Here is a 10,614-nt window from a genome sequence, read left to right on the forward strand (position 1 = left end):
CAGGCCACGCGTCGCCTTTCTGTGCAGAGCCCATCATCGGCCCTTTTTGCCCGCTTGGCGCCGCTTCAACCCTCTCGCAGCCCGTCATGAGGAGACCGACTTCAGCTTCGTCCGTCTCTGAATACTTGCCTCATATGTACATAGTTAGCCATTGTCACTTTTCGACGCCAAGAACCAAATTTTAATACAGCACCAAGGCGTCGGGCTGGCACACGGCTTTTAGCTTGCAGAGATAGTGTCGCGGCCGGCCCCCGCCGTTCCCGAGATTGCGTTGTCTTTTTGATTACAGGTGACGCTTACCGTAGACTATTGAACAAACTTGAAGCCTTTTTTGCCGGGGGCGGAAGAGGCCTCTGTCGCCTAGTTATGTACCTTCTCCTATGTAGTTACTTGCATGAGTTGAGGCCATGGAACTGACCCAGCATCAGTAGCCAAAAATGTCTTATCCTCAAGGCTGAGGACTAGAACCACTGTGGCCACCAAGCCCTACCCACTCAACATCCTTTGTCAGGGGGTTTTTTTTTTGATATGCCAAATATCACCATTCTGGTCGTTAGAGCAAGCGGACAAAAGGATAAGAAGAAGCCTCTTGGAGCCCGGAGTAGACGACGCAGTTACCGAAGCATATGACTCGACGAGGCTTGTATCCGCTCCACGGCTGTTGTACGTGACATGCAAATTGCACCTCTTTTGCCACCTGATAGTATACTTGATCACTCTTCAAATCTTTTCTGCTTCTCAGCTCCACGCCACGCAAGAGGGACAGTTGCAGTCTCATCGAAGGCATCTGGGCATAGTCCCAAGTAGGAAGGCAACTCCGGCCAGTCCAGGCGGAGCGCCGGAACGGGCGATCTCTTGCGTTCTGACATCTTCTCGGGATGGGGGGGCGTGCACCTTCAGCTGAAGTTGATGACGTGCGCAAGGCTGATGCTCAATATTCATGGCCAAGAGAAAGCAAGGCTCGTGTAACCGGCATTTATTTCGAAATCTTTTGGTAAACTTGTGCTGTGCATCATGCCATCACCAATCACCATCCGTGTGTGTGGAACTAGAAAAGTAAGAGGTTAACAAAGAGTTGAAAAATGACAAACGTTATTCGGAGCATACTGATACCGCATGATGCGATATAGCGAGTGCCAATACATCGGATGAATGGACATGCAAGCATACCAGTAATTTGTACTCCGTACAGGTTACAGATTACACGCACCTTGATATCAACTCAAAGGCTCCATCACTGCCACAACGAGGTGTCGTTCAGCTAGTTAGTCTCTGGTGTGGCTTGAGACATGGCGACGCCATCCCGGCCAGCGCAACGACTCTTCCATATCGGATGTCGAGCCCTGAGCCGCCCGGTCAAAAGGCCCCCCTTGCGCCCCTATTGGGTGCGCCTCCTTGTCTGCTGTGGCCATCCGTTCCCAGCCTGTTGTGGTGTTTTTCCTTTTTTCTACAACTCAATCTCTGTTGAGACAGGGCTTTGGTTCAGCGCCTCAGCCCGCCCCCACGCTTCGCGTTAAAAGAGCTACCTTGCTATTTTTGGTGGTAATAAGAGATATGGTGAAAAAGCGGTATAGGCGTATAATACGAGCTGAAGCTGGTGAATGCAACAGTGTGGGGGGGGGGGGGGAGGAGCTGCCCGCCAACAGTACACGAAAGCAAATCAACGACACCCATGTGTGCTTTCTGCCAGTCGCAAGGCTTGGCGATTATCAGAAGAGATCGGTCTGGCGAGACACGGTGATGAGGGCCGGGCCCCCGTTCCGTCCTTGGACGCTAGCCATGGGCTGTTGTCTGTGGCGATCCGGCCTGATCCAGGCCTGGCAGGAGTGCCAAAAAAAAAAGAGAGACAGGGTCGCCATTGTTGGGAAAATGATGGTCGGCAATTGGCCTCTGGTAAAGCACCGGCACGAATACCCTTGATCGAGCATAGAACAACGTTCTGGGCGCTTTCCGAAGTCGTTCTCGTGCAGCAACTGCAAGCAAAAAGCCTTGTGATGACTGCAGGATAGATGAAGTTGCACTGTGCAAGGTTACATTTGCCACGCGCCACCATCACCGCCGTCTTGTATGCGGAACGAGCCTTGTATCGCCCGGCGGCTCTGTCAAAGTTTTCGTCTGCATCTAACTAATCATTTGCAATCGGTGCTGTGCTGGCAGGCAGGAAAATGTGCCGGCCTCGCCCGACTGCAAGGCTATTCGTAATCTGCCAGGGGTGTCGTGGCATTGACGACAGGCCCATGTCTAGTTCGTGGTGGACCGTGCAGAAGAGCCCCAAGATGGAAAAAAACAATGGGAGAAGAAGATAAATACGCCATTATGCGAGATAAGAGCTGCGCCATATCATCTTTGACTGGCAAGCCTCAACGGGCTATTCTTGCTTGGTCTTATTACCATCCATGCATGTCACAGCTAGCAAGGTGTGCGCTGGTGTGGTTGTTGGGCGTGTGAGAAGCTAGGCATGCGTGGCTGTACCAGGTCCAGTAGACGCCAGGGTGCATCCAAGAGCTGCCTATTATGTCGTCCAGGATGTTATCAATCCATTTGACAACAGCTGTGGGTGGTGGATGTTTGCCCATGCATGGCTCTCCCCTGCGAGCTGAAGTGCGAAGTGCGTGCTTGGCTTTTTGGTGCACATTGCAGCGCGGCCACGGGGCGACTTGTTTGGTAGTTGGTGCCTATTCTGGCGTTTTCACGGTTGAATGTCAAGGTTCCAGAATCCGGGTGTCCAGATGGCAATGTGTGTGTGGCGGCGTGCATGGCTGGCGAGGCTGACGATGCCAGCTGCCAGCTGCCATGGCCATCCCATCTCGGTGCCGCGGATCGTGTAACATTGACCATGTAAGCGAGCAGGGTGAGCAGTCTTTGATCTCATGGTCATGGCACGCGCAGAAGATACTGGCCCAAGCTTGTGCGAAGCTTGGATCTTTGTCTAGACGATGGCACGTGGCAATGAGCAGGCCAACCGCAAACGATGACACGATTGGCGAAGGAGCGTTGAAAACAAGATGAAAGAAACTTGTTGCAGCCCGAAACAAAGAGTATCTTTGCTGGACAAGGTGAGACGGGATAGAGGCGCAGCGGAGTTTGAGAGAAGAGTGCTAACACAGTCCTGGCGTAGTCCGGTGGTGGGAAGAAACTAGCATCGTGATGATATTGACCTGACTCTGTAATAGAAGGGAAAGGGGAAGAAGAGGAGGTCGAGAGCAGCTGTGGCGCAAGCCAGCCCATAAAAAAGAAAGTGCCGCCGCTTTAAGAGCGTGGACAAAGTTGCCAGGTGAGGGTCCAACCACCAGCCACAGGTACACAAAATCTAAAACGCAATCCCAGCAGCCTGGTCGACTGGGGTCTGGCGGGACAGTAAACCGCTGGCCGGCGCGGTCTAGTAGTAGTACGGTGGGTGATTTGATTTTCATTATTGGCCATTCTGGCTCGCTAAAGGCAGAGGTCCAGTGAGCGGGAGAGTCGGCGGCTATTGTTTGCGCCTGGGGGTTTGCTTTCAATGGACTGACAGTATCCGTAGGTAGGCGGCGGACGAGACGGCGGGAGGTCTCCGGCGGAATAGGCAAGCTGAGAGGCCGGCATCTACCTACCTAGGTACCTAGGTGTATCCGTCTTCACTGTTGGGCAAGTCATTGCGGCCAAGCCAAGCGCCCGGGTGGACAGCGTTCGGTTCAGTGGAGCGGAGCGGGTTTAGCACTGCGTCGCTGTGAGCCAATGCCCGCCGAATTTCCAGCACGGGCGGCTCCAGAGGGCGATTCGCCCGTAGAGAGATGAGTTGACGGGGCATTGAAAGACACGGCAGTTTTCGTGGAGTTTAAGAAATAAATAAAATCGAACAAAAGAGAGACAAATGACCCTGGTTGGCCCTTTGTGGGAACCATTCACAAAACCAGGGAACGGGACGAGTTGACCAACTGAGCAATGGTTAGTAGGTACCTAGGAGGAGGTAGTACCTGAGAGGTAGTCCGGGACGCTTCGGCCGCTACAAGCCCCAAACAGCGGTGATTTTCAGGGCCCGGGCTTGGTGGCAGCAGCCAAAAGGGTGGAGACTGCGAGAGCAACCGCTACATCGGTTTACTGCTAAATAACCAGGTGGTGCAAGTAGCAAAGTCCAGGGTCTCTAGGTGTAGTTAGGGCTTTTTTTCTTGTTCACCCATTATCTGGAACTGCATGCACTGAATTATGAATTCGATTGGCCGCCGTACTATTACAATTTCAGTCAGCGAGAATTATAACGAAAAAAAAGAAAAAAAGAAAATGGAAAAGAACGTGGGTGTTCGACGCTAAAGAATCTAGCGGGTCCCGACCTGAAGCACCCCCGGGGCAATGCGGTGATGCTACTAGGAGGAGGAGTAGTACAACCACGTACCAGAAAACCAGCCCAGGCACCGCTTGGGTACGGAGTACTACCTATCCTATGCTTGCTGCCCGTCAGTGCCAAGCCCCGGTACCAACCAGTCAACGGCCAATTTGCCCTGGCATCAGGACACGGGAGCGTGCTTCCAAAAATAAGGACAGTGACAGGCCGGGGTGCAGGCAGGGAGGGGGGGCGAGGGCAACGCATCACGGCAAGGTGGTTGCTTCGTATTTTTCCATTTTTCCTCGTTGTAACCAGTCCGTCTGAGCTCGCACAATGCACGTTGATGCACAACCCAGCCGGCCCAGGATGTGGGTGATGCAGCGAGGTACAATACGTGCCAGCCGCCACAGAAGGAAGGGGCTGCGTTTTTTTTTTCTCCGTTGCTCAAGAGCTGAGCTATACAGTGGGCCTCGATTGTCAGTATTTGCAAGCAATCAGCGTAGTCCTGTATTCCCACTGTAATAATAAAGTGAAAGAAACCTGTACGGAGTACTCCGTAATTCCCGTATGCACTCGACTTGGCAGGCAATGCACCTCGAGGCTTCTTCACCTTCCGTTCGAAAAGTGGCGCTGGGTGTGGCTGTTTGGCTTTTCTTCCGCCACCCCTCCTCCACGCCTCCACGACCAAGCTAGAGGTCCACTTCCGCTCCATTGTCTCGCCAGTTAGTGCCGTTGTGCGGATGCTGCATCCTCTCACCATTTTTTATTAGTATCCTACCGCAACAATGCGTCGCAGGGGACATGCTGCCAGCCAAAAGACGGAAAACCGAAAAAAAAATAAAAAATGAAAAATAAAAAAGATCGAGGCCGATGAGCACCTACCAAAGATCGGAACGACCTAGCTCAGCGCTCCTACGTCCACGTACATACATACGCGAGCCCACTTTTGCCGCTGTCCTCCTCTTGCTGCTCCTCCCGGCCCTGCAACCTTCGTCACTCTTTATTATCTTGTCTCCCTCCGCGCATGAACCCCCCGCCTCGACATTCTTCTTTTCCAACTTCAACTGTGTGACTCTTGTTCCTTTCCCCTCCCTTCACCTGGCTTGCGGGCAGTGACAGCCTCCGTGTGCTCTTCACTTCATCTCACTCGCTTTCTTCCTCGGCTCTCGAAGCATCCTCTCGCTTTCTCCTCGCTCTCTTTCCATGTCTTACTAGCAGCACGCACCGGACCAGAGCGCCAAACCCGTACACAAGCCGGACGTTTTACGTCCCCCTCACGCTTGACGACTCCGATTTCGCCCAGCACCTGCAACACAGATCTATATCCAACACACCTTAGATCGCATCTATTACACAATGGGCATCGGCAGCTATTTCAAGGCCGGCAAGGCCACCAAGGCCTCTGTGCCGCCACCACCCCCGGCCCCGGCTGCTGCTTCACGACCCGAGAGACCAGAGCGATTCCAGAGCACCGCAATCAGCGAGAAACCCTTCAATGCCAACGACATGGAGCTGCAGGCTCCCAACCCCCGTTACAGCTCCCGTCCTGTCTCGGTTCGCTCCGGCCACTCCACGCCTTCCAACCAGAGCTCCTACATGCTCGACGAGATCAAGCACGAGGTCATGGTCAATTACCTCTACCAGCAGCAGTGCTCCCAGCTTTGGGTCAGTGATGGCTCTGGCGAAATCGAGGGTGTCCTTCTGCGTAAGTCGCGCGGACACTACATGGCATGCCCTCCCCAGCTCGTCCATTCTCCGTTTGCCCAGGCCTGCTGCGCTCTGAACGTCCAGGTAAGCACAATTCTGCCAATACCCAATATTTGGCTGTTCTCTCATCTTCCTTTGTCTTTGCGCTGGTTGACTAACTGAAATCTAGTGTGCCATGACGGTCAACTCACGTGTCATCAAGACGTTCCTCCAGTGGTCTCCCGACGCCGTCGACGTTCCCCTGATGAACGGCCTTCGCGTCCAGATTCTCCCCACCATTGAGGATCTGCCTCGCGCTCGCAAGTACCAATTCGCTGCCTTTGTCGCCTCCGAGGGCCTCTTGGTCGTCTGGGATGACGACGCGCTGCATCTCCTGCCCCGCGCCAAGGCTATCGAGTCGGAGCTCATGGAGCTCGTCTGGAAAGCCGGCAACAGTGACGAGGAGGAAGATGAGAAGCGCGCTGGTGGTGCCGTCGCCGAGGCCGAAATCGACGAGGAAAGTGGCGAGGTCAAGCCCGAGAACCGCCCTATTCATCTGCAAAATACCGTCCTCGTCTCCCTCACCCTCATTCTCGTCATTGTCTCGCTCGGTGCCGCCTGGCGACAGCTAGCCATTGAGGTGTCTATCGACAACTCTTACATGCGTCTCGCTCTCGTCGCGCTCATGCCCCTGCAAATCTTCTTCACCCTCTTCTTTGCCCAGGTCATTGTCGGTTGCCTGGCCCAGATCTTTGGACCCATCCGCCAGCTCTCCGTCAACTCCAAGTTCTACTCTGCCCGCCCGCCTCCCCGCCTGACCAGCCCGATCCTTCCTCACGTTACTATCCAGTGCCCCGTATACAAAGAGGGTCTCCAGGGCGTTATTGTGCCCACCGTCAAGTCCATCAAGCAGGCCATGTCGACGTACGAGCTCCAGGGCGGCTCCGCCAATATGTTTATTAACGACGACGGTCTCCAACTCCTCCCCGAGGAGGACCGTCACGCCCGCATCGAGTTTTACGCCGACAACAGCATCGGCTGGGTTGCGCGTCCCAAGCATGGTGAAGACGGCTTTGTCCGCAAGGGCAAGTTCAAGAAGGCCTCCAACATGAACTATGCCCTCATGATCTCTTGCAAGGTCGAAGAGAAGCTTATGCTCACCAACCGCACCCCCGACTGGAGCCAGCACGACGAAGCGCTCGCGTACGAGCAGGCCCTCAAGGAAGTCCTCGAGGAGAATGGCCGTGCCTGGGCCGACGGCAACATTCGCGTCGGTGACTACATCCTGCTGATTGATTCGGACACGCGCGTGCCTGCCGACTGCTTCCTCGATGCCGTCTCCGAAATGGAACAGGGCCCCGACGTTGGCATCATGCAATTTTCGTCGGGCGTCATGCAGGTTGTCCACACCTATTTTGAAAACGGCATCACCTTCTTCACCAACCTCATCTACTCAGCCATTCGCTACACCGTTTCCAACGGTGATGTTGCCCCCTTTGTCGGCCACAACGCCTTCCTTCGCTGGTCCGCCATCCAGCAGGTTTCGTACCAGGACGAGGACGGGTATGATAAGTTTTGGTCTGAGAGCCACGTGTCGGAGGATTTCGATATGTCGCTCCGTCTCCAGTGCAACGGCTACATTATCCGCCTCGCCGCCTGGGCCGGCGAGGGCTTCAAGGAGGGCGTCTCGCTGACCGTCTACGACGAGCTTGCCCGCTGGGAAAAGTACGCCTACGGTTGTAACGAGCTGCTCTTCCACCCCATCCGCACTTGGCTCTGGCGCGGCCCCTTTACGCCCCTCTTCCGCAGGTTCCTGTTCTCCAACATTCGCTTCACCTCGAAAGTCACCGTCATCTCCTATATCGGCACCTACTACGCCATTGGCGCCGCCTGGATCATGACGACGGTCAACTACTTCCTCATGGGCTGGTTCAACGGCTATCTGGACAAGTACTACGTTGACTCGTGGCAAGTCTGGTTCGCCATCATCATTGTTTTCAACGGTCTTGGTAACGTCTCCCTCGCCATTATGCGTTACCGCATCGGCGAGCGCAGTCTGCTCTATGCCATCTACGAAAACTTCAAGTGGACTCTCATGCTCGCCATCTTCCTCGGCGGCCTCTCCCTCCACGTCAGCCAGGCCCTTCTCGCCCATATGTTTGAGGTTGACATGACCTGGGGCTCCACCTCCAAGGAGGCCGAGTTTTCCAACTTCTTCATTGAGGTCCCCAAGGTTCTCAAGAACTTTAAGTTTTCCATCATTTTTGCCCTCATTGCCATTACTGGCATGATTATCCTTGCCGTCGCGCCCTTTGTGCCCCACGACTGGCGCATCACCGACTTTGTCGCCATCCTGCCCATGTCGACCGTCGCCGCCAGCCACTTTCTCTTGCCCTTTGCCCTGAACCCGGCCCTCATGACCTTTTCGTGGTAAATGGAGTTTCTGGCAGGGTGTGGCTCTTTGCCTCGGCTTCACGACGTGTACTCTGGCCACCGCTCTCTTTTGCACCCCTGACCTATCTACCCTATCTACACACAAACACACACATACAGCTCCCTGCTTTGGCCAAGTATGGCGGACCAAGGCCGCCAGAAAAAGGCGATGGCTCATACATCCCACCAACTACTGCACATATCGCTGCGCAAAAAAACACACATTAGACGCATATTATATTGGAGTTTTACGGCGTCATGGCTCTGGCTGAGCCCCATTGTTTTTATTATTGTCATTGGATTATTTATTGAAGAGTCGTTGGATACTGCTGACCTGAGCTTTTTGCATTCATCTCTCATGCATGGCCTTTGTGCCTTCCTTTGACAACCAATCTGGAAGACAGCTAGTCTGCACATCTGTTTCAGTAGATTGCCATGTGCCTTTGTGCTGCCTGCAAGTTTTGGATGCCCACCTAGTTTAATACTTATTACTACTACTATGGATAAAAAAGAAATGATAATACTCTGCTTAATTCCTTTGATTCTTCGCAAGTGACTTTAGAAGATTGCACAGAGATGGGTCTCGAGTGTCCAACAGCGAGCTTTGAGGCCGACAAAGGTGTCGGCCAATGTGTGACACACTATCCACGAGTCTTTGTACTGAACGGGAACACGCCAACGGGTGACGCCGTCTACAGTTGTGCATGGGCGTGTGGGCGCAAGAACCAGTTGTCGTGCAATGCCTCCCGTGCCGGGAACGGAGCTCAGTGCATCTCACCCACGGTTGGACAAACCCGCCTTCGTCTTGGCGACGATAAAAGCTAGTCACTGGAGGTGGTTCCAGCCGAGCCGGTCTGTGCTGGTAGCAGGATGTCTCAGGGCTGTGTATTCACGGCTTGGTTGCATGGGCTCCGTCAAGGCGCCGACGTCCGCTTGCGCGCCGACCCTGTCAAGGATCCCATGCGGGAACGCAAGAGAACAAGCGACGGCTATCCGCGACCACGGACAGACTGCCTAGATTTTGCGCATTGCCTGACTAGGTATGGAAAGGCGTTTTCTGTTATTAAAATTGCTGACTGGACCCAGAGCGCCTCTGTTTATTCGTCTCTCGCGACGCTGCTTTGTTAGTATTAGCGTGACAAGCCGCCATCCGCCACCATCATATTGGGCTGCTTTTCGCTTGTTACGATTGTTCGTTCGGTCTCCGACGTGGGAGCGCTGGCGAACGGCCCGGGCGTGTAGATTTGCTACTGTAACTGCCGATGCCGGCTCCCGGTGCGATGGGGGGGGACAATGTACCAATCGGTGACGAGAAAAGCTGTAGTGTGAGGGGAAAGCGGGAACAATGGACAACACTTGTTGTTGAGAAATAAAGGCCAAGGCGACGGCATTTGCGACTAGAAAGCAGGGATGCTCTCTTGCAAAGAATGACAGAAACTGCTTATGATCACTTGACGAGGATAAGTCTGAGCGCTTGGGTGGCGCGATCAAAATATTGCACGGTTTATTACATGCATGACTTCCGCCTTCCCACTTCGCAGATTGGACAAAGTGGCGAGACGGATGCCGATTACCCGCGAGGAGGGTGGTCAGTGAAGGCTTGTCTGCATGGGCCGGCCTGCGGTGAAGCGGTCGCGTCTGATGGCACGCTGCATGTGCATGGCCTGAGTGGTGGCGTTTAGCGAGTTGAATCACATTGCATGCGCAAAGGGAGAGGGAGTTGTTGCTTCAAAAGCCCCAACGTCCATGGATTATCTTTGAGGGGGTCCGAGACGTCTATAAGTGGTGGCTGCGAGACAATCTGCTCAATACTCATGATGGTGGACAAGGCGTTGGTCTGTCATAGACGCCGGCGCTACCAACTCTTGATGGCCAAAACCAGCTCGTGAAGGCTGAACCGTCCCACTCTGGTTTGGCGAGAGCGGCTGCTTGACCGGAAGTGACCCAGCCCTGAAGCTCAAGGTAGCATTGAGAATTTTGCAAGGTTGCGGCGTGATCCGACAAGAGTGCGTGTTCTTCTCACTGTGATTAGCGTCGTATTTGCGGCACTAGGAGGGCCGACTTGAGCCATTCGAGCAGGCAACGTACGAGGTTGAAATTGCAAGTGTGCACATTTCCCTGCTATGCAGCAGACATTACGCCCATAGCCTGGCCCGAGACGGGAAGGGGGCAGTCGGAAGCCAGGCCCCCCCCCC

At 54.2% G+C, this 10,614-nt stretch overlaps 2 protein-coding genes across 2 annotated transcripts; one reads left to right on the forward strand and one right to left on the reverse strand.

The window, feature by feature from the left end:
* Nucleotides 1–4,867: 4,867 nt before the first annotated feature.
* CCM_00949 (uncharacterized protein) lies at nt 4,868–8,420 on the forward strand (the record flags this gene model as incomplete). The annotated part of the gene is made up of 4 exons (XM_006666107.1): nt 4,868–4,934; nt 4,994–5,022; nt 5,618–6,091; nt 6,177–8,420. 4 exons carry the CDS (start codon nt 4,868–4,870, stop codon nt 8,418–8,420), a joined length of 2,814 nt encoding a protein of 937 aa, XP_006666170.1.
* Nucleotides 8,421–9,244: 824 nt separating this feature from the next.
* CCM_00950 (uncharacterized protein) lies at nt 9,245–10,235 on the reverse strand (the record flags this gene model as incomplete). Its single annotated transcript, XM_006666108.1, has 4 exons — nt 9,245–9,365; nt 9,427–9,455; nt 9,497–10,023; nt 10,115–10,235. The coding sequence occupies 4 exons, from the start codon at nt 10,233–10,235 to the stop codon at nt 9,245–9,247; spliced, it is 798 nt and encodes a 265-aa protein (XP_006666171.1).
* Between the last annotated feature and the right edge of the window lie 379 nt (nt 10,236–10,614).

This window comes from Cordyceps militaris (assembly GCF_000225605.1).
Source record: "Cordyceps militaris CM01 unplaced genomic scaffold CCM_S00001, whole genome shotgun sequence".
Lineage (NCBI taxonomy): Eukaryota > Fungi > Ascomycota > Sordariomycetes > Hypocreales > Cordycipitaceae > Cordyceps > Cordyceps militaris.